The following is a 22,743-nucleotide window of genomic DNA, read 5'->3' on the forward strand; positions in this document are numbered from 1 at the left end:
GTCAGCAGTGATACAGAATCCACCTCTCTGCCACAGTCCTCTCTTTTATAATCATTTCAATGATGCAACCAAATGATCTGCGTTGACACAAGATATTTTTTCTTCCTACGACTCATTAACCGTTTCCACAAGCATTTACACATAAATTCAATGATCTGATTAGATGTCCTGTTTATGTGAGCCACTGTGAGGAAGCACAAAGAATCACTGACACTATTATTGAATCAGTGCTGTGGTGTCCACTGAAGCAACAGTTTAATTAGAGGGTGGCTTAACACGGCTCAGAAAAAGTCAGCATCATTTAAAGGATAAGAAATTTAGATAAGAAAATGAATAACTCAGTAACTCACTTTATTCAGTAGTCAGTTAGCGTAGTTTAGCATAAAGACTAAAAAACCAGGGGAGACAACTAGAATGACCTATCAGTCCCTCTAAAGCTCACTGATTAACACGTTAAATCTGGTTTGTTTAATCTGTACAGAAACTTGAAGAGATAGTTCGTGCAAAAATGAAAATTCAGTCATTATCTACTCACCGTCATGCTGATTGAGGGTCGGGTTTATTTTGTTAGTCCGCAAAACACTGCTGAAGTTTCACAAGAAAGCAGCATTGCAGAATCTCCCAAACTACAGAAATTAATGGTGACAGTTTTCAAACGAAAAGAAAAAACAAACAAACAAGAAAATAACAACATAAACACCTCTATACTGCTCATAGAGTGTAAGTCAAGTCTCCTAAAGCCCCAACATGCCAAGTTGACTAAAAAATATTATTTTAACCATGTCTTTAACCTGAATCTTCACTGTAGATCCTTAGCTTGGAGCCACGTTCACATGCACATGCACACTGTCTGAACTGGGTGTGTGTGGTGTGATGGTGTGCAAACGGCATGTCAGGACTTAAGGAGACTTGAATTACTCCAAACAAGCAGTATGGAGGCTTTTTTTTTTCAGTTGTTTTTTATGTTTGAAAACTGGCCATCCTTTACTTCTATTGTTTGGGAATTGTTTCTGGACTGCATTTGATTTTTAATGAATTATACAAAGGAAAGATTAAAAGAATTTTTAAAATATCACTTTTTTTTTTTTTTTTTTTACAGAATTTTCATTTATTTTAGAAAAACTCCTGTAAAATCAGGCATTTAGGCTGCAACAATTCCCCAAAATGATGTGAAATGAAATTGATTTGACAGAGGTGGTTATATGAGGTTATGAGTGACACACAGCCTTTGTGTAAACACAGCTACTGTAGATGGCAACAATCTGACCTGGAGGCGCGTTAATAAACGCCTGAAATAAACAATAACAATGAACAACAATTTTCAAATTCCCTCTTTATACAAGCAGAGGCCATATTTCATTTTAGCTGGGACTAGTAAGATTGTCATTACTCAGGGGAATGAGAGCAATATTAAATCTGTTCTCATCAGATTATTGTCACTGTTTTGCAGGAGACATAATTCCTCTGTGCTGGTGTTATTCAAATGAAGCACAAACTGAATCCAACTGAAGTTAATCAAAGTGAAAGATAGAGGGAGTGCAGGAGGAAAAGAGAGTAAAGTAAAGCTAGATAAACAAGAGCAGATATGAACTCTTAATATTCTGAGACTGACCTCTTATTGCTTCTATGTTATTGGTATGAGTCACCCACACACACACACACACACAATAGTGGACATACGTTGTACATGCTGTCCTGGTACTGTGAGAGCTGAGTCTCTGAATGATAAAGAGCCAAACCCGTCCTCAGTGTCTTTACGGCCTCTCCATTTGTCTGGTAGAAAGACAAAAACAGACAGAGAGAGACAGGCTATTAAAACATGATGGAAAAACGATCATTCCAATAAACAGAAGTCATCTTCGATTTACTGCAGATAAATATGATAATGAATGATGAAAATTCTTTTAAAAAAAATGGGTCATGCAACTAAGAGTTATTTTCATCATCAATTAATCAGTTGATTATTTTCTTCACATCAGAAAATGGAAAAAAATGTTGATCAAAGTCCAAGATAACATCCTCAAATGTCTTGTTTTGTCCACAACGATATTATAGTTGTCTGTTTTTCACACTTACCTGTCCTGCTAATGAGCTTATTATCGGTGGAGACATGAATCTTGTTTTGGAGTCAAAAGATCGATCATCCACTATTCCCCAAATTCTAACTCAAGCAGCTAAAGTATTAATGAAAGAAATGGTAGACTTCAAGCTTGTGGAGGTCTGGAGGGAAAGACATAAACTACTACGTGAGTACTCTTTCTACTCACATGCTCATAAAAGCTATTCCAGGATAAATATGTTTCTTGCTCATGCTGTAAAGATCCACCTATCACCGATGACCCACTCAGATCATGCTCCTCTCATGCTTGTGCTAACTCTGAAGAACATTGGAAGTACTGACAGACTATGGTGATTTCCACTACATCTGCTAAATGATGCAAATTATATTAAACTTATCAATAACAACATAAACAGTTTCCTAAGCATAAATAAAGGGACTGCCTCATCATCCATGGTCTAGGAATCCTTAAAAGCTTATTTGAGAGGGGAGACCATAAGTTATGCCTCATGGAAAAAAAGCAGCACCAGTTAAAAATCAAAACACTTGAATTAGAGATTTGGAATCTCAAAAAAGAACATTTTCGAATACAAAAGGAAACTACTTTTGACTTGTTAAACAATAAAAGACTTGAATGCGACATGCTAACCACTATGACGGTTGAGAATGCCATGGCTATGGCCATGGCCATGGCTGCCATGGGAATAAAAGTGGTAAATTACTCGCGTGGCAGATCCGAAAGGAGGACAGCTTGAAATGTATCCCTTCAGTCAAGGCCAGAGATTGTACCGCTGTAGTCCATGATCCTAAACTCATAAAAGACGCTTTTAAGAACTTTTATCAGAATTAGTGATGGGAATTCCGGCTCTTTTTAGCGAGCTGGTTCTTTTGGCTCGGCTCCCTAAAAAGAGCCGGCTCTTTCAGCTCCCAAGTGGCTCCTCAGATTTTTGGTTGCTCAAATTAATTTATTACCCAAAATAATGTAAAATGAATTACTAATGTAAAAAACATACATTATATCAAATGTTTATTATTTATATGGCTTTATTTATACACTCAACATACTCAACATGGAGGAGAGTACTACAATATTAAGCAGAGTGCTTAATTTTGACAACAAACACCACATATTATATTAATTACTAATTTTCTGTGTAATTGTAATATTTGACACTGGATATATCAGTCTTCTGTTGTGCAATGAAGTTTTAAACTGTCAACAAGCAGATATTTTGTCTGATAATAATAAAGATTATATATATGACTTATATATGACTTGGTTTTACAAGGCAGATAAAAGAACAGATGTTACATGTATCAGAAGGGGGTTCTCTTCTATTTTAACCTCAATCAGCGATCAAGAACGCACTTTATTTCTTCAGCTGTGATCATGGTATGCAGACTACAGGTAACCTACAGGTGGTCTCTTCTTCTATTCTCTCTTAACTCTGTTGAAAACTGTCCAACTTGACTGTATTTTCGTCTCCACTTCCTGCTGCGGCCGCCTGATCTCGTCTACTTTCCAGGCGAGGCACAGTTCATCTCAAACGAGTGTATTTTCTCACCTTTCAAGCGTGTTGTCTCTGTCTGTAGCGCATGTTCTCTCTCGTCTCCCTCCCACTTGCTTATGTGCTTACTGTATTGTGTGTCTATAACCCCTCCCCTCCCCCTTCTACTCAGTGTGGACACACACACACGGCACCAATCATGTGCAACTTTAACAGAAAAAAAGAGGAGAAAAAAACAAATCGGCTCCCAATCAATAGCCGGTTCCCGTCATTCACTTCAAAGAGCCGGCTCTAAGATCCGGATCGTTCGCGACCGACACATCACTAACCAGAATCTATACTGCTCACAGGATGTAGACACTCATAACATGAATGACTTCCTGGGGGGTCTTGCCATTCCGGGGGTGGCGCAGGAGACACGGGACAATCTGGAGGCTGATATCACCAAGAAAAAAGTTCTAATGCCATAGGAAAGCTTACAGGAGGAAAATCACCAGGGCCAGATGGGTTCCCCATGGACTTTTATAAAGTTTTTGCATCTAGTTTGATTACACTGTTAATGGATATGTTTAAGTATGCAATTGGAGTAAATCAGTTACCTAACACTTTGGAACAGGCTCTGATTACAGTTCTACTAAAGCCAGGTAAAGATCCAAATCTCTGTGGGTCCTATAGGTCCATTGCCCTCCTCTCAACAGAATACAAATTGTTTACCAAGGTAATAGCTACGAGATTACAGAATATGATTCCTAGCCTCATAAATAAAGATCAGACTGGCTTCATCCAAAACTGCTTTTCCTCCGATAATATTCGAAGATTCCTGAATATAATTCACTGTGCCAAGAAATTTGATTCCCCTGTAATTGCCCTTTTGCTTCATACTGAAAAAGCATTTGATCGCTTAGAATGGCCCTTTCTTTTTGCAGTTCTGCAAAAAATGAATTTTGGTCCAAATTTGATACAATTGATACGGGTACTATATCTAAACCCATCAGCTATGATTCGAATAAATGCTAATATCTCTTTTTTCTTTCCCCCTGCATCGTGGCACACGCCAGGGTTGTCCCTTGTTTCCGTTTCTCTTTTCAGTGGCAGTTGAACCTCTTACAATTGCAATAAGAGAACACTGTGTTATAGAGGGCATAACAGTGGGTCAGGAAAAGCATGTCATTTCGCTATATGCTGATGACATTACGTTATACTTAACCAAAGTGGGGTCATCACTCCCAGCCCTTTTCACTTTATTAAATGATTATAACTGCATCTCTAGGTACAAAATAAACATGCATAAAAGTGTGACAATGCCTCTAAATTCAGCTGCCCAAGAATTATCAAGGGAAAACATTCCCTTTCATTGGAAACCTTATAAGCTCTTTTATCTTGGTTTGCAAATACCGAACCAATTATACCAAAATTTCTCCCTCAACGATGACCTCCCATTTAAAAAAGTGAAAACTGATTTGGAATGATGGAAGTCTCTACCAATATCCCTAATTGGAAGAATAAACTGTATAAAAATGAATATCCTACCCAAATTCCTCTATCTTTTCCAAGCGCTCCCAACACCACTCCCCAAAGCCGTTTTTAAAAACATGGATAGACAGTTCTCCAGATTCCTGTGGAATGACAAAGTTCCTAGAGTCAAGCTCAGAACTCTTTGCGGATTGACTGAACAGGGAGGGCTTAACCTACCCGATTTTCAGTTATACTATTTGGCTGCTCAATCAAAAGCTATCTGGACATGGATTAAAGACTTAGAACATACTCCGGCATGGAAACAGATTGAACAGTCTCATACAGCAGAGGCCTTATCAACTGTTCCGTTTATTTACTCCTACCACTGCCAGAAAGACATAGCTCAAAACCCAATGATAAAACACACATCTAAAATATGGCAAGAGATTAGAGGAAAATTTCAAAGCGTCAAGAAAATATATAGATCCACCCCATTTCATTTTAATCCTGTTTTACCTGGGGCATTGAGGGATGGTATCACACAAGATTGGTATGACAGAGGTGTACATACATTTGGACATTTATATGAACACAACAATTTGAAAACCTTTCAACAATTGAGATCCTCCTTTGGGCTTCAAGTGACACATTGCTTTAAGTATCTACAGGTTAGAGATTATATCAGAGTACAACAGGGTGGGAAACTTACTCCACTAGAGGACTTCCAAATAGATATTATGATGCAAGAAAAACATAACCCTAAAGGCTTTTTATCCTATACCTACAACAAACTCATGAAGCTTACAGAAAGTAGAGTTCTCAATGCAAAGGTTAAATGGGAAGTGGACACTGGTCATACATTTGAGGACTCTGATCAGAAGTTGATCTGTGATAGCTCTCAGTCATTCTCCAGTCGACACAGAATCTTACAGTTTAACCTAATACACAGGGTTTACTTTACGCCATATCACCTCCACAAAATAAGTAGTAGCTATACAGAGTATACTGTCCTAGATGTAAGACTGAAATAGGGACTCTTGTACACATGTTCTGGACATGTAGATGTCTGAAACAGTACTGGAGATCTATCTGGGATATTATAAAGAGTATTGTCGGGGTGGAGATCTCAACCAACCCAAGATTGACATTACTGGGGGACATATCTGTTTTGCCAGTTATATGAGAGGCAATATCCGCTTTGTCAGACTAGCCCTAATTGCATCTAACAAATGTATTGCCATCCACTGGAGGAGTGAGGAGCCCCCCCAGTGCACTATAAACAACCAAAATTGTGTTGTGATGGAATTCTATAGAAGGGAGACAAATTAAAGGAAAACAAAGTTTCATCTTTCAAAATGTGTCACCTGTCTGCAGTAGTTTTTTTTAAGAAAAAGATTTAAAAATTCTCTGATTTCAGCTTCTTAAATATGAATCATTTTTGGTTTCCTTACTCCTCTCTGACAGTGAACTGAATATCTTCGGGTTGTGGACAAATCAAGACAACATTTGAGGACAACATTTTGTTCTTTGGAAAACGCTGATTGATATTTTTCAACATTTTTTATGGACCAAAAACTCATTGAGAAAACTCATAATTGTTACAGGAAAGACTTGATTTTTTCAAGTGACAAGATTGTGACAGGATTAACTGATTTGATTTTGAGTCCAAAAAGTCCAGGGAGTTTCAAACACTTTGTCCAAATTCCAAACACTTTTCATATCTTGAAAACACTACATTTAAATTCAAGCAATTTCCAGGCTTTACCAGCACCTATAAGAACCCTGACACAGTTAAATGACCATATCCATGTTATAGCTTTTTCCAACACATGACATAGAGATGTGTTGCTCCACTTCTTTGCTGTGTGAAGTCATATGAGAGCATCAGCTGATCATGGCAGTAGTTACCTGTGATAGCAGCTGCTTGTTTTCATCTTCCAGCATCCTCACCTTGTTCTCCAGCTGTCTGATGTAGCTGGCTGATGCATCTGAATGAGAAAAGTAAAACCAAAGCATAAATGTGACTTCTGAACCAACACCTAACAATAATCAGATCCAAGCACAACTTCAGTAGTACTAGTAGTAGTAGTAAATATGATTAAAGAAAAGTATCTCTGTTTCCTGGTTGGCTGTGCTTCTGCTCTCACCCTCATGTGCTCAGTTTTGATATACACTCACCACCCACTTTATGATGCACACCTGTTCAATTGCTCGTTAACACAAATATATAATCAACCAATCACATGGCAGCAACTCAGTGCATTTAGGCATGTAGACATGGTCAAGACGATCTGCTGAAGTTCAAACTGAGCATCAGAATGTAGAAGAAAGGTGATTTAAGTGACTTTAAATGTGGCATAGTTGTTGGTGCCAGACAGGCTGGTCTGAGTATTTCAGAAACTGCTGATCTACTGGGATTTTCACTCACAACCATCTCTAAGGTTTACAGAGAACGGTCTGCAAGAGAGAAAATATCCAGTGAGTAGCAGTTCACTGGGCAAAAAGGGCTTGTTGATCCCAGAGGTCAGAGGAGAATGGTGAGAGTGATTCAGGATGATAGAGAGGCAACAGTAACTTAAATAACCACTCGTTATAACCAAGATATGCAGAAGACCATCTCTGAACACACAACACATCAAATCTTAAAGCAGATGGTCTACAGCAGCAGAAGACCACACTGGGTGTCACTCCTGTCAGCTAAAAACAGGAAACTGAGGCTACAGTTCACACAGACTCACCAAAACTGGACAACACAAGATTGGAAAAATGTTGTCTGGTCTGATGAGTCTTGATTTCTACTGCAACATTCAGATGGTAGGGACAGAATTTGGTGTAAACAACATGAAAGCATGGATCCATCCTGCCTTGTATCAACAGTTCAGTCAGTGGTGGTTTTCTTGGCATACTTTGGGCCCCTTAGTACCAAATGAGCATCACAGCCTACCTGAGTATTGTTGCTGACCATGTCCATCCCTTTATGACCACAGTGTACCCATCCTCTGATGACTACTTCCCGCAGGATAATGTGACATGTCACAAAGCTCAAATCATCTCAAACTAGTTTCTTGAACATGACAGTGAGTTCACTGTACTCCAGTCACAAGATCCCAAGCCAATATAGCAACTTCAGGATTCATGAACAAGAGATTCACATCATGCATCTGCCAAATTTGCAGAAACTCTGATGCTATCATGTCAATAAAGACCTAAATCTCTGAGGAATGTTTCCAGCACCTTGTTGCATCTATGCCATGAAAAATTAAGGCAGTTAACAGTTAACACACACAGTTAATGTGCTAACACAGTTAGCACATTAACTGTTAAACTGCACAGTGTGTGAAACATGTTCAACATGGACATCAACAGTATCTGATGCTGCTGTAAAGTGAAACCTGCACTGTGTGTCATGCATTGTGTTTTTGGCATGTTTTTCACACCTTTAGCTGCCCCCTTGATCTTAATCTCCACATACAGCATACATACAACTTTGATTTTTCTAGTCAAGATGAATCCTAAAATGGCACGTTGTAGTCATTCATTCCCAGACAGATGTGTGAATGTACCAGTTACTTTTTGGGGCAACTACAGAGAAGTATCAGCAGTGTTGGGTAGTTACTCAAAAAATGTAATTAGTTACTAGTTACTCATTACTTCTGTAAATGTAATGAGATTACTTTACTAGTTACTGCATTTGAAAAGTGAAAAAAAACTTCACTACTTATTACTTTACTTTCCCGTTTCTTAATTTATCGTGTAGATACATGAACAAACATCATAGCCATGTCATATAAGTTTGGTACTGCCATGCTGTGCTGACAAATGCTTAGACACGTTGCTCATTGACTTGGCACCACTTAAACAGATCAGAACTTTACACACAGGCAAACACGGCTTGGGTAATGCAGGAAAGTGCGTTCCTATAGCCTGGTAAAGTAGTTTCGTTACCGATATTTTAAGTGTAATGCGTTGCTTTACTTCGTTACCCGTTACTGTAATCCATTTCCGTTTTGTAACTCGTTACCCCCAACAGTGAGTATCAGGCACATTAAAGGGCTTGAATTTGTCTCTGGATAAAGCCACACCCCTTCTGGTGTGCCCCAGGGACCTAAATTCAGAAAAAATATGAACAATGGTTGATGGCGAGAGACAAATTATTTTTTGATTTGATTTGAACTGTGCCACAAATTACACATATGTTGTTTGTCAATGTGAAGCAGTATTTTAAAAGTCAAGAAAGTCCCACTTTGAGGTAGTTTTGTTGTAATTTAGTTTAGTTTAGTGTGAAACTGTTCAATGAACTACATCTCGCGTCTTGCACAATATACATCATCACACCAATCTCACTGCCTCTTGTAAAGTAGTTTTATCTGAAGTGTTTTATCCAACCACTCCTGGTGCTTTTATCAGCTGTGAAGCCAAAAGCTGCAAAAGGATTCCCACACACAGCCTAACTTGCAATATAACATTTACATAACATTTTTGCAATGTTTCAGTACTAGACCATCAGGCAAACCATGAAGCAAAAGTTTTGGGGGTTTTTTTTCCTTTTTTAATTTTTCTCCCCAGTTAGTCTTTGCCAATTCAAACTACATCCCGGTATGAAAATACACTGGCATCATAGCTTCAGCGGGTAAAGTTAGCTTTTGGAGGGAGAAAGTCATAATGTAATTTAGGCGACTTCTGGGTGTGTAGTCCTTTTTATATGTATCTTCACAGTCTGATACTTCAACAGTTGTATGACTGTGACTGTCTTGAAAAAAATATCTTTAAAATTGACATCATATGTGTGATTTCTGGCACAATTCAAACAGGATCAAAGAATAATTTGTCTCTCGCCGTTGACTACAGTTGATATTTTTTCTGTAGTTAGGTCCCATGGTGGGACATTGGAAGGGGCATGTCTTTGGCACTCTATACAGACTTGGTGTGGAATTAAAATAAGTAAACAAGCACACTTGTAAGAATTAAGTTCTACGTGTTGTACACACTTTATTGTTACTCATATAACACCTATTCTATTCTCCACCCTCAACTCCTAGTGTAACGTGAGCTTCACCAGCAGAATGACAAAACCACTGCTGCAGTATTGAAGTGTTTACAGACAGAGTCTAACAGGCTGCACAACATGCACTCAGTATATAGAAAAGATGCTGGTGTACCAGGGTCTAGCACTGAGAAGATACATAAATTGTCACCAGGCACATCTGAAACAGACTTTGGTTACCTCCAGATGAATCCCTAGGATGTGGCCAACACATGTGACTTACAGGCTGCACATTTCTATGATATGTAGCAGCTGCTGCCTCATGCAACCTTCAGTCAGCAATAAAGCCAAGGAGGCAGAGAAAACCAGGAAAAGATCTCCATTAGTAGCTTACTAAACAAAGCCTTATATTTCATGAAAAGAAAATATCTCAAGGTAGGAGATTACCCCAGAAATCATTAAATATTTGAAAATGCTTCAGCATAAAAATTCAAATTTTTTAAATATTCTTAATTAATTGTCTGACACGAAATATTTAAGTTTTACAGCAGTGTCAAAAAATTTGATCAATCAAATTCAGTCCATCATTAAACAATGATGCTGCTGCCCATCTGTTATCATTCTATAGTGGGCAAACAAAATTCAGAAGATTAAACATAATAATTCTGCAAAATCTTACAGGCACTACTGTAGGACACAGGTAATATAATTAGCTAATAACCTACAATTTTATTTAAATATGAGCATATTCAGGCGTCATAACTGTAACACCCCTGACTCAATTCCTGCTGGGTGACCTGTCCGACCCCTCTGTCTCTGCTATGTCTTGTGCATGTGTCTACGTGGTCAACTATCACATACACACAAAAATATCAAAAAAGCAAATCTTTCAGACTGTGCACGTATTATATATGCTCTGTTTGTTCTCTGTAACTCAGCAGGGGCCGCATGGAGCTTGGACATGTTGCAGTTTGGTTGAACTCAAACCTCCAACACATTATCAAACTGAGTTGTTGTACAATTATCATATGGGAAAGCATGGTGCAGTTATCTAACTGTATGCAAATCTGGCAAAGTCCAGTATACAGATACTGTCCTGACAACTTGCAAACTGTGGGTGATACTGTAAACTATTAATGCCTCTCTATTTCAGAATGCCTGCCATTTTCTAAAAAGAGATTTCGTCTTTAAAATTATAAGTGGTCCAACTGATGCTTTGCCAAGCCCCTCCTTCCAACAATTACTGTCCAATCCTAGATTAGCAACTGTAACTAGGCACTGCAGACCTGTAAAGCTTTGCATTTCACTTCATGTTGAAGTGGTCTGCATGGAGCTCTAAGAAGAGCATGACTCTGTGTCTCATGAGTTTGGACAGTGGTGCCTTTTTTGTGGTTTCTAAAAACCAAAAACACGTGAACATGTGAGGAATGGATTAAACTTTGCCTTCATCTGCTCTAACATTAGCTGCAGATGTTAGCATGTACTAGCTAACTAGCTTACTACTATTAGATACCACTGCATTTTACAAACCATTCTACTTCCTTTTCCCACATTCATCGGTGTTGTCTATTATATCTGTGTCATATTTCACTGTTCACCCAATGTTTGCTGGGATGTAAGCTAGCTTAAGCCTCAGTCTGTTAGCATTAACCTTATATCATGTATGCAGCTGTTACACTTTTACAAGGTTCTCGTTTTAAAATGTTTCAGATGGAGACAGTCAGCTGGAGACAGACTTCTTAGCTGACTCAAGGAGTTTAGCATTGGCATTAGCTTACATCAGCTAGCTACACCTATGAAATCTGCTAGCAGTCAAAATGTCTGTATCAGACAAAATCCACCGTCATCAGCCAGACACAAAGTTCTGCCAATTTAAATCTTAACTCTGTATTTGTGCAGCGCAAGAATGGAAAGCTTGACAGACCTAGTCAGTAAGGAGGGTGGGGCTTAGTCAACAGTAAATTACTTTTTCTCAGAGCTAGCGTAACATTGTTTTTTTCTTGTTTGATAATTATGTTTATTAGAAATTGGCAAAACAGTCAACAGAAATAATTGCCTCTCTCTGTTTTTCCCCCTTTTCCTTCCTATACAAAAGTAACTCCACCAAAAAATTCATTATGATAATAATAATAAATACACTCAATTCACTTATTTTTGACTGTGGTATATGGGAGGACAAAATAAAACAAGGGGTTTAAAAAAACACACACAAAAAAACAAAAAAAAATCAAAACAAATAAATCAAATTACAATGGAAGGACATGAGTTCACCAGTCACCACATTAGCTTAACTGTCAGTGACTAGTGACAGCGCTGTGACTGCAGCATTTCCAACTCTACTGATATGAAGTAAATAATCTTGAGACAAGGTGCTACTGTAGCTCAGTTGGTAGAACATGCGCCCATGTCTTGAGGCTGTCAGTCCTTTGCAGCAGCCACCGGTTTGACTTCCACTTGCACCCATTTACTGTGGGTCATTCCCTTTCTCTGCCCCCTTTCCTGTCATATCTTCAGCTGCCCCCCCCCCCCCCCAGGATTAGGATTCATTGACTTGACCTTGAGAAAGATGAAAGATGAAGATATTTAGATAACTGACCCTCTCTTTCCTCTTACAGTGCTTCATGAGCACATGCTCTGGCTCACAGCCATGTATCAAGCCAGTCCTCCAACAGGAAAGCCCAGGAATGATTTCAATTACACTGAACACACACACACACACACACACACACAGACGTTTTTTGCTCATTTTGCTGATGCTGAGCTGCAGAAGGTTAGTGGAGCTGCTAAAGCAAACAGAGGACACATTATTCCACACCCGTCCCCACTCTCTCAGTCTGTCATTGTGGAGTAATTTGAAGCTCCCACGCTGATTCTTGCTGTATGAACAGTTATTCTGTGTTTTTAGACTTGCATGAGAGGATCAAAGAGTGAAACAAAGTGATGAATGAGGAGAAGACGCATTGGAATCCAGCCACTGCACTCTTGTATACAACATCCAGAATATAATGCAGTATTTAACCAGACAACTAGATTAATAGTACTCACACTTAGTTACATTACAGTATTTAGATTAAAGTGCAATACAATACTGTTGTAGTACTCAGGGTTGGGAGGGTTATTTTAAAAATGAACTGATTACCTGGTACAATATGTAGTCAGTAACCAAGTATCACAATATTAAAGTATCGTAACTTTCCATTACTTTTGTGAAGTAAAAAGTGACTTCACCTCTTGCTACCAATTACAATATTTAAACTCAGATACAAGGTACACAGTTCATTTATTTATCATTCTACAACACAGGGTTCTACAGTGAAATACAACTTGTAGTCCCAAAATATAATAACAAAAAGTATACAAATGGATGAATAAATAATACGTCATAAATATAAATGATTATTTATAGAGGAGTGCTGAGGAGTGCTTCTGCTACTTCTGTATCTCTTGCCAGTTGGCAGCAGGGTGAACAGGCACCTCACCTCACCAGTGCACTTGTGATTTTACTTTGTCAGTTCTACTTTGTCCAGGAGTGAAACTGATAGTCAGTGATCTGCTGGTATAAAAACACTTTTCCAGAGAGGTGGCAGACCATTATCATATTCTGATATGATCCTGTGAACACAGCCATGGCAAAGGTCACCATGGTGATGCAGACCAGAGTGGGGTGTATGAGCTGCCTCTAGGGGTGTACAAGAGGGCAGTTGTAATGGTGGTGTAGTGATGTAATTTTGATACTGTTATTATTTCTACAAAATTGTTGAGTCATCTCATGTTTTTGTCTCTATCTCTCCATCTCTTCTGTTATTTTTTCAGGAATATGTGTGACAGTGATGATGGCAAAAAAAAAACCCATTAAAACAGAAATGTAGTGATGTTTGAAAAGAGATACAAGGCACAGAATGATAAATTGTTTGTTTGTTTTTTTTTTTTTTTTTTTTTTGAAGGTGTGGGGGATTGGAGTTGCATCAACCAGGTGGGGTTTGTAGATGGGGGCATGGCCTAAAAAGTTTGGGAACTATTGCTGTAGCGTTATTACAGCAGCCATAAGGTAATAATATGGTTGATGCCGTTTAAGTCAATGGTACAGACAGTGCTGACCTCAGGACTCTCTCTCTATCTATCTAGCTATCTAGCACACACACACTCACAAGATGAGAAAAAATCAAAGCAGAGGACACAGGACATTCTTGAATTACAGTGGGTCAGCATGCATCCAGGACTTCCTCTTTGTGTCCTTCCATCTACAAGTTCAGGAAGGAATCACCTAGAGCTTATTAGGCATCATTTTATCATTTTAACTTGGTTTACGTGGAGGAATTTGATCAATATCAGCAACAGCCTACTGCAGCCACAGCCTTGTGCTGTTCATCTCTAAGAAGCCCCACTAAGGTACACCTTGAAACTAGTTATTGAGGGGGGGCAGAATTGAGGGAGGGGCTGTAGCTGAACTTTCCTTCCTCACATTTTTCCAGCTGCTCCTGGGACTCCAGCCAACAGCGCTTTGATTACAGGCCAGTTTTTAACCTCTACATGACCAAGTTTCCTCAAGTCTGTTACTCATTATTCAAAATGTGCCATTATGCTCAGATTTTTTCCAATCTATCTCAATACAATACTCAAATACTTTATGCAGATTGACTTTTTATGGGTCACAATAGTCAGTCGACCTGCCCCTCATTTGCTGCAGTCTAGTTGCTCTATGCAGCTGCCAGTTTGAAAAGGAGAAAAGATTACAGTGGCCAATAATTCTTTCAATATCAATGTGAGTACCGTATTGGGACAGACATGAAAAATTATATTAAACCTTACTTAAATTTAGTGAGAACAACTGGAACAGCCAAAGTTAGGCCAAACCTACAAAATTCAAGAGTCAACATAAAAACAAAGTGGAAATAGGCTAAACTGTACCATATGCTGTGACTCTGAATCACTTGAAACTTAAAAAATGATTAATGCTATTTAACAAGACAAAGGTCTACAGACATGCTAGCAGCCCTGTGAGGCTACTTTGGCACTGTGTTACTTTGGGCTAAAAGCTAACATCAGCATGCCAGCATACTCACAATGACAATGCTAACATGCTGATGTTTAGCAGATATAATGTTTACCAAATTCCCCATATTAGTTCAGCATGTTAGCATGTTTACATTTGCAGTGGGCCAACACATGATGGTAATGTGATTACTTTGCAGGTATTTGGTCATAAAGCAAAGTACAAGCTGAAGCTATTTAAAATTAAACTGTTTAAAGCTATTTAAAACTTTGAAAATTAATTCTGGTGCATATATTAAAATAGAAAAAAACTGAGTCAATGACTACATTAAAGTAACTGATAGTAGAAACCCTGAATTTTATCATGACACTGACAGAGAAACATGTCACATCTGGTCAATACCTAATCCTCTTAATAAAGACATACCACAGCCTCCCTTATCCTAAGTAGTTTATTCTGATGGGACATCAGGCTCTACACAAATAATATTTCCTCAATCTTCAATCATTCTGAAACATGCCTTTCTGTACCCCAAAGCAACATTCATAATATAAGAAAAAGTGGTTCTGATTTGCCAACTTACAGTAAACAAGGAAGAAGAAGAACAGCAACAACAAGTATTTTCGTCTGATAATTTTAAACATACCCACAACAATACTAGTGTTTTTTAAATCTTTAAAGATTTCCTAACAGAAGACTTGTGCCCACTACTGACTAGTTCTGTTTTGTTACTCGTTCATGACAGGTCACCTACCCCACACGGGGGAGACATGAGCAAGAAGAATAGATTTATTCCAACCAGAGAAAAACAATCAGAAAAGGTGTTTACATGGTTATATTTTTCTTTTGAACAAAATAGTAAAGGTTTGCACCAGTCCTTAACATTCTGATCCAGCTGGCTCAGATCAGTCTCTTCTGATTGAGTGTTTACATGAGGTATTTTTATTCTGAATGGGTTCTTATTCTGATTATTTGTATAATATTAAAGTCCCTGTAAATACAATGTTTAGGAATCCAGTGTTTGTTGAGGCAATGGTGATATTTCACAGACAAATATGTCAACCTGCTGGGGTGCTAGAAGAGAAGTCAGAACATCACCAAAGTCATTACGATTCATACTTGTGGGAACATTAATCTCTGTACAAAATTTCATGGTATCTGACTCTTATTTGAGTTTGGACCAAATACTGCCATCCCCAGAGCCATGCCACTAAACCAGCCAAAACTGAATCCTAGCCCCCAAAGAGCAACAGTGGACAACCAAACTATGAAGCCTATGTAGACATAAACTGACAGCTGTTTCAGACTAATTTCATAATAAGAAGTCACATAAAAAGGTACAGTCAACTGTTAACTATGTCCACAGCAGTCAGTGTAGCAGTCAGTCTATGTAAAGCATGAGTTCTCTGTCTGGAAACCTGGATCAGATGCTGGCTGATGACTGTTTGGCTTGGAGCCCAGTTAACTTCACCCTGGCATCTGGCTGGAGTAGAGCACCAAGTAATGTTTCTGCTCTGTTGCTGGTTTGAATTGTGGTCAGTGGAACTGGTGATGCTTAAGGTTTGTTCATGTGAACCCAGCTCCACAGACCATTCCTCCACTACATCTGGAGGTATTAGGGAGTTCCAGAGGTTGCCTGTGTGGGGGAAAGTGAAATATGTGCTTCAATAAAGTCATTGCAGCAGGGGGTAAACACGTATTACATGAGGGATATGAGAAAACGTCAGATTAGTTTGACCAGAGGGGAGGTTTCTGTATTTCCTCTGAACTTTGGCCACATTATGTTTGCCTTTGGTGGGTTAGCCTCATAGAATGATCATTTATATTCTGTTGGGTAAGAAATGGAGCAGGCTTTTTAAAAATGCCACAGATGTGAGCTATTTGTCTGCCAATGGAAAAGTACCAGGGTTCAAAGCTTGTGGGGAGGGCAAAAACGTTAAGTAGAAATGCAGATGTGTGGACAAAAAGTTCTTTATTGTCATACGAGCATCAGTTAGACTGGAGCAGTCATTGGTAATAAAATTCTTAGATCTCAGGCTCCTTCCATCAGCCCTATCTCATAGATATGTAGAAAAAATATGTATGTACAGTACCGTGCCAGTAGTTTACGTATGGCAGTGGTATAAAGTAGCATAAAGTGTATAGTGACATCTATTAGGGGTGGGGGAAATATTCAATTCTTACCTGCATTGCAATGTGAACATGAGATTCTGAATCAATTCAGAAAAGTCAAAAAGTGATTTTCTAAATGTTAATTAACATGATGTTGACGGCATGAAATAGGTGGAATTTAGTTGTGAGGGCACTGCTGTACCCGCACCATCTACAGCGTGCACTGGTGAGAGTTATCAGCAGTTAACAGGGAGATGTATTTCATCTTCTTAATGGGCACCGGATGCAATCATGTTTTGATTTAGTGTCTAAATAATTGTGGTTGCGAGATGGACATGAAGTGTATTGTGAAACTTTTTGCCATCGCCCAGAGACATTAAGACAAGAGGAGCAGGGCAGCAATCAGCTGTAACAAACAAGAGCAGCTGAGTGATGCACACTGCAGCATTACACAACTTAAAACACTGCTGTGGTGAAGAAAAACACTCTTTGCTCAGTCTGTTCACCTCTAAAACTCTGTGCCAAAAGCGAGTACAGTAGAGTCGAGTTGAGCCATACTATGTAGTCGAAATGCAGCTATAATGACAAGCTCAAGAGTTCAACAGTCTTATTTACTGTGGGATGAAGCTGTTTCTGAGCCTGGTGGCACAGAACGGATGCTTTGGTACTGTCTGCCAAATGGCATAGGCATAACAGTTTGTGTCCACAGTCTTCCTGCACCACTGGGTGACGTGCTGAGCAGTTTTCACTATGCTCTGTAGAGCCTTATTGTTCAGGGCGTAGTCCCATTCCTCCAGAGTCCCAGTGATGATGATGGCGGCGTGTCCTTCTTCCTTTCACTTCCTGTAGTCCACAAACAGCTGAGGTTATGATGTTGAGGTTATGGCACCAACATGTCATGGCTCTGACCTCCTCTCTGTAGGCCGACTCATCGTCAGATGACGGTTGTGTCATCAGCAAACTTCATGGTGGTGTTGGAGCTGTGGCCATGCAGTCGCTTGACTGAGGGATGGTATTGTTGAGAATCAGGGTGGGGGATGTGGTGATGCCTTTCTACACGGCCTGCCCATCATGAAGTTCAGGACCCAGCTACACAGCTCAGTGATGAGTCCCAGATCCGGGCTTCATGAGCTTGGAGGGCACAATTGTGCTCAATGCTGAACTATAGTCAGTCTCGCATATAGTATGTCACAAAAGTGAGTACACCCCTCACGTTTCAGCAACCATTTTATTATACCTTCTCAAGGGACAATACTATAGAAATGAAACCTAGATATACTTTAGAGTAGTCAGTGTACAGCTTATATAGCAGTATAGATTTTCTATCCACTGAAAATTACTCAACACACAGCCATAATTGTCTAAATAGCTGGCAACAGAAGTGAGTACACCCTTAGTGATACCTGTACATGTCGTTCAAACATGCAAAGCCACCTGTCCTATTCATCATGTTCATGTTTTTGCCTGCTCAACTGAACCATACAAAATTTGTGTGTCATGTCTGTATATGCCTCTGGTCCCGGTGGGAGTGTGAGGGGAGTGTGGAGGGCAAGGGCAATGACATCATCTGTTCTACAAATGAGCAGAGAGTCAGGAAGAGAGCAGGTGATGAAGGTTCTGACAAACCACTCAAAGCGTGTTATGGTAGAGGTGAGGGCTGCTGGGTCTCTTTTCAATTGTTGTTCCAAATATATCCAAAAGATATATCTGATGTGTCATCTACACAACTGTGCAGAGTTTTGGAGATATCAGCCATAGCAATGTCTACCTTCTCTCCAACATAATGAGACTAAATGGCACTTGGGTTGTGGTGCTCAAAACACCAGAAAAATACATTAAAAAAATTCAAAACCAATGTGTCTTTCCAAAAGTCATGACCTGGTTACTCAAGATAATCTACACACCTTGTTGTGAGCAGTTTAGTACACATGTTGACATTTTTTTAACCAATATATTTATTGGGTTTCAACTTTTACAAAAAATGAAATAGAATATAAATACACCTGGTCAACAAGTCAGGGATATTGATATTAAATGTATTGAGTTTTTCTGGTGTAATATACATTAGCCTCATTGTATTGCAGAAGTTTGAAACATGTATTACCTGGCTACTCTACATGCACTACTCCACTATTCCAGTGTTATTTCCTCCTGTAAATCAGTTTTGCTTGCATTAAGTTTAGAAACAGAGGATTCCGAGGAAAATGCTATCAATAAATTGTATACTTTTTCTGAAGGGTTTTTTGGTAAATATTTTCTCCAATGGAGAAGCCATTGTGGATTGCCCTCAGTAAGCTCCGATAAAGCTTCTGAACTGTACATAAAAAAAAAAAAAAAAAAAAAAAAAAGTGTTTGCAAGGGATATTATATCTAATGATCAGCTCCTCAAATGTTAGAAGATTCTCATCATTTCCAAAAATATCTTTCATCTGACTTGCCCCTCTATCAGCCCATATTTTAAACCCCTGCTTTACCTGGTACAAAGTACTTATTGCCCCAAATTGGGCTAAGGCAAGAAGGAAAGAAGTTTCTTTCTGATATTTTTTAACTTCATACCAAACCTGAATCATATTTTTGGCTATAGGCGTAGATGTAATCTTTTTGCGGTTTGGGTTTTTTTTCTGAGTAAATATAGATGGGTAGAGAGAGCTTAAAAGAATATGACTCAATAGCCCTCCATGCTGGAGCTTTGTCTGTGATGAAGTAAAACATCAATGCTCTTAATTGAGCTGCCCAGTAATACCACAACATGTTGGGACACTGTAACCCTCCCCCATCATAAGGCGGATATAAAAGCAACAGTCAGAGCCTGGGGCATCTGTTATTCCAAAGAAAATCCTGGAATTTCTTTATTCTTGCAAAGAAATCTGGCGGAGGTGGTAGAGGGATATTCTGGAATATATATAGTAGCCTGGGAAGAATATTCATTTTGAGTACGTTGATTCTGCCAATGGGTCTTCATAAATCAGATTATTCATGGAATGATCTGAGATCAAAATGCTGTCATAATTACATTTTCTAACATATTAGGCTTTTGGAGACTAGAAAGTAATCAGTTCGGGAAAGTAATCAGTTCGGGAGTATGAATTATGCATGTGTCTTTGTGTCAGTGGAATGAGCCCTATAGAAGACCTATTTATAACAAAGTTTGTCCTTATGAAAGTAAAAGTACAAATGAATCATAATGATACATAAATCTACATTTATAATTATACACTTCTACAAAAGTATTATCAAGAGTCCCATAAAAAGAGTTCAATTCCAGCTAACTATGCTCATGCCCTATTTGGCCGTATTGTCCGACTTTCAGAATGACCCGGACCTGGAAACATAAGCAAACTCTAGCACCAATTGCATCATGGGATATTTAGTCTCGGGTAGTAACCCAACATAAATCCGTCTTTTTACTAACTTAATACTATTCTATTTATTCAAACATTTATAAAATGAATAACAATTGCGTAAGCCTTTGCCTTAAGAACAGTAATCAACTCTGCCTGAGTAGTACCAATTTATGCCAGGGAGAGATAACAAAGCAAAATAAGTATTGACTAAATTAGCTGCCAGTTAAAGGAATCCCTCAAACTGGGAGTTCTGCTGGTCTCATTTCCCAACCAAGAAAGTTCTTGTCATGCACATTTAGAGTCATAGGCTTATGGAATAGTGTGTCTATCAAATATGGCAAACCTTGCACACCTGTACCCCAAACATAAATTCAAATACAAGAATATGCCAGCTGGCCGTAGCTCAGTTCAGTGAAGCCCCATCTACTAATGGTAACTTAGCTGTTAGGCTGCCAGCTAACCAGTTTATCAGTCTCATATCGCTGCTCATCCGGACTTGTCCTTCTCTCTAATCTGCCTGGAGAAAGCCTTTACGTCTGCTGATTTATCAAAAGTTTGTGTTTTATCCTTGTAGGTCACCAACAGCCTGGCAGGAAGAAGTATGCCATAATGAATCTCCATGTTATGGAGCTGCTGTCTCACAGAGTCGAATTCTTGTTTCTTGTGTACCTGTGCCACCAGATCAGAGTAGAACTGCACCGGCTTGTGCTTGTAGAATATTCGCTTTTTGGCTCTGATAGCTTTCAACACCATCATCTTGTCCCTGTCGTTCAAAATTTTCACACACGTCCACCTCACGGGCCACCATACCAGTTTAGATGGGCTAAGTTATCCATCAACCTAATCTCCTCAGAAGGGGGGATCTGTATTCAAATATCAATGTAGGCCCACAAAGCCTCAAAGGCACTCTTTCAATCTATACAGGTGGGAAACTAAATAATTCATCTTTATTCATGAATCTGTAAATCTTCATACTTGACAATGTTATTGTATTCCAAGATCTCAGTAATTTTCGAGGCAAGGCAAGGCAATTTTATTTATTTAGCTCCATTCATACACAAGGCAATTCAAGGTGCTTTACAGAACTTGAAAATGCATTAAAATAGAAACATTAAAAGAACATTAAAATTGCATTTTAGATAATTAAAAACAAAAGCTAAAAGCAGGACAATAAATAGTTTAAAATATTACAGAAAATGCATTTACAGAAAGAAGCAAACATAAAACAAAAGCAACAGCAGACAAATATAAAAACAATAGCTACAGATTATCCTAAAAATATGTAACATATCCACTTCACTGGTAAACTGCAGTAAACAGTAATGTTTTAAGCCCTGATTTAAATGAGCCGACAGTTTCAGCTGACCTCAGGTATTCTGGAAGTTTGTGTAACATTCTGGTCATGTCATTTCCTGTTTTATTTTGTAACTCTACCTCTTGTGTCTTTTCAGTTTCCTGTGTTTTCCCGCCTCTCATCAACCACACCTGAGGCCACTTACTCACCTGCCCCTGATTACCCTCCTTGCCTTCCCTGTGTATTTATACCCATAGACATATATACATAGACGCCGCATTGAGCGCTGAATCATACGTCGACGTCGCCGCCATATTGGATGTGGCAAGAGCGAACTGAGAAGATGCCTCATTCATTCATGCAGAGTGGCAACAGATGGGAAAAGCTGTGCAATACCATTCTTTTCCAAGGTTTTTAGCTTACAAACACACACACACACACACACACACACACACACACACACACACACACAGAGAGACTGTAGTTGTATAGTTGTATAGATATATGTATGTATATATGTTAGGGGTGCAACGGATCAAAAAACTCACGGTTCAGATCGTATCACAGTTTGAGTCACGGATCGGATCATTTTTCGGATCAGCAAAAAAGAAAAAAGTGGTAGGATTAGAGTTAAATTATTTTAAAAATGCACTTGTCTTTGATCTTTGTCTGTCTGTAATTATCACCATAGTTATGTGATGTAATAATAATGATAATAGTAATGATAATGGTAATAATATTAAAAACTTCAAACTTATACAGTGCTGTACTATGTATATACTATACATATATTAGATCATTATACACTGTATAGTATAATACACAACTACGCTCTGTAGTCTGGCTCAATGTCCCGCCTTCAGCAGCACATCTGATTGGTCAGAAGTCATGATCAATCAGCAGACACACTGTGTCACAGACAGGGTGACACAGAGCTGCACCAGTGAGCAGAGAGGAGCTGTGTAGAAGTTAAGACAGCTGATATCACCAAAGT

The 22,743-nt window shown here is 38.8% G+C and overlaps 1 protein-coding gene across 4 annotated transcripts in view; it reads right to left on the reverse strand.

Moving 5' to 3' along the window:
• LOC146311420 (coiled-coil domain-containing protein 85C-A-like) overlaps positions 1–22,743 on the reverse strand; it is a 51,820-nt gene that overhangs the window by 5,269 nt on the left and 23,808 nt on the right. For 3 of the 4 annotated variants that reach the window (XR_014772336.1, XM_084743286.1, XM_084743284.1), the window contains exons 2-3: positions 6,931–7,010; positions 1,681–1,773 (exon numbers count right to left, since the gene is read on the reverse strand). Coding sequence is in view for 3 of the 4 variants with exons in the window: in XM_084743286.1 (XP_084599412.1) it covers positions 1,681–1,773; positions 6,931–7,010 (173 nt within the window). In the remaining variant the exon portion in view is untranslated. The remainder of the gene's footprint in view (positions 1–1,680; positions 1,774–6,930; positions 7,011–22,743) is intronic. The other variant, XM_084743285.1, reaches the window with a different exon arrangement.

This window comes from Lutjanus erythropterus, chromosome 18, assembly GCF_056507025.1.
Source record: "Lutjanus erythropterus isolate fLutEry1 chromosome 18, fLutEry1.hap2, whole genome shotgun sequence".
NCBI classification, from domain to species: domain Eukaryota; kingdom Metazoa; phylum Chordata; class Actinopteri; order Lutjaniformes; family Lutjanidae; genus Lutjanus; species Lutjanus erythropterus.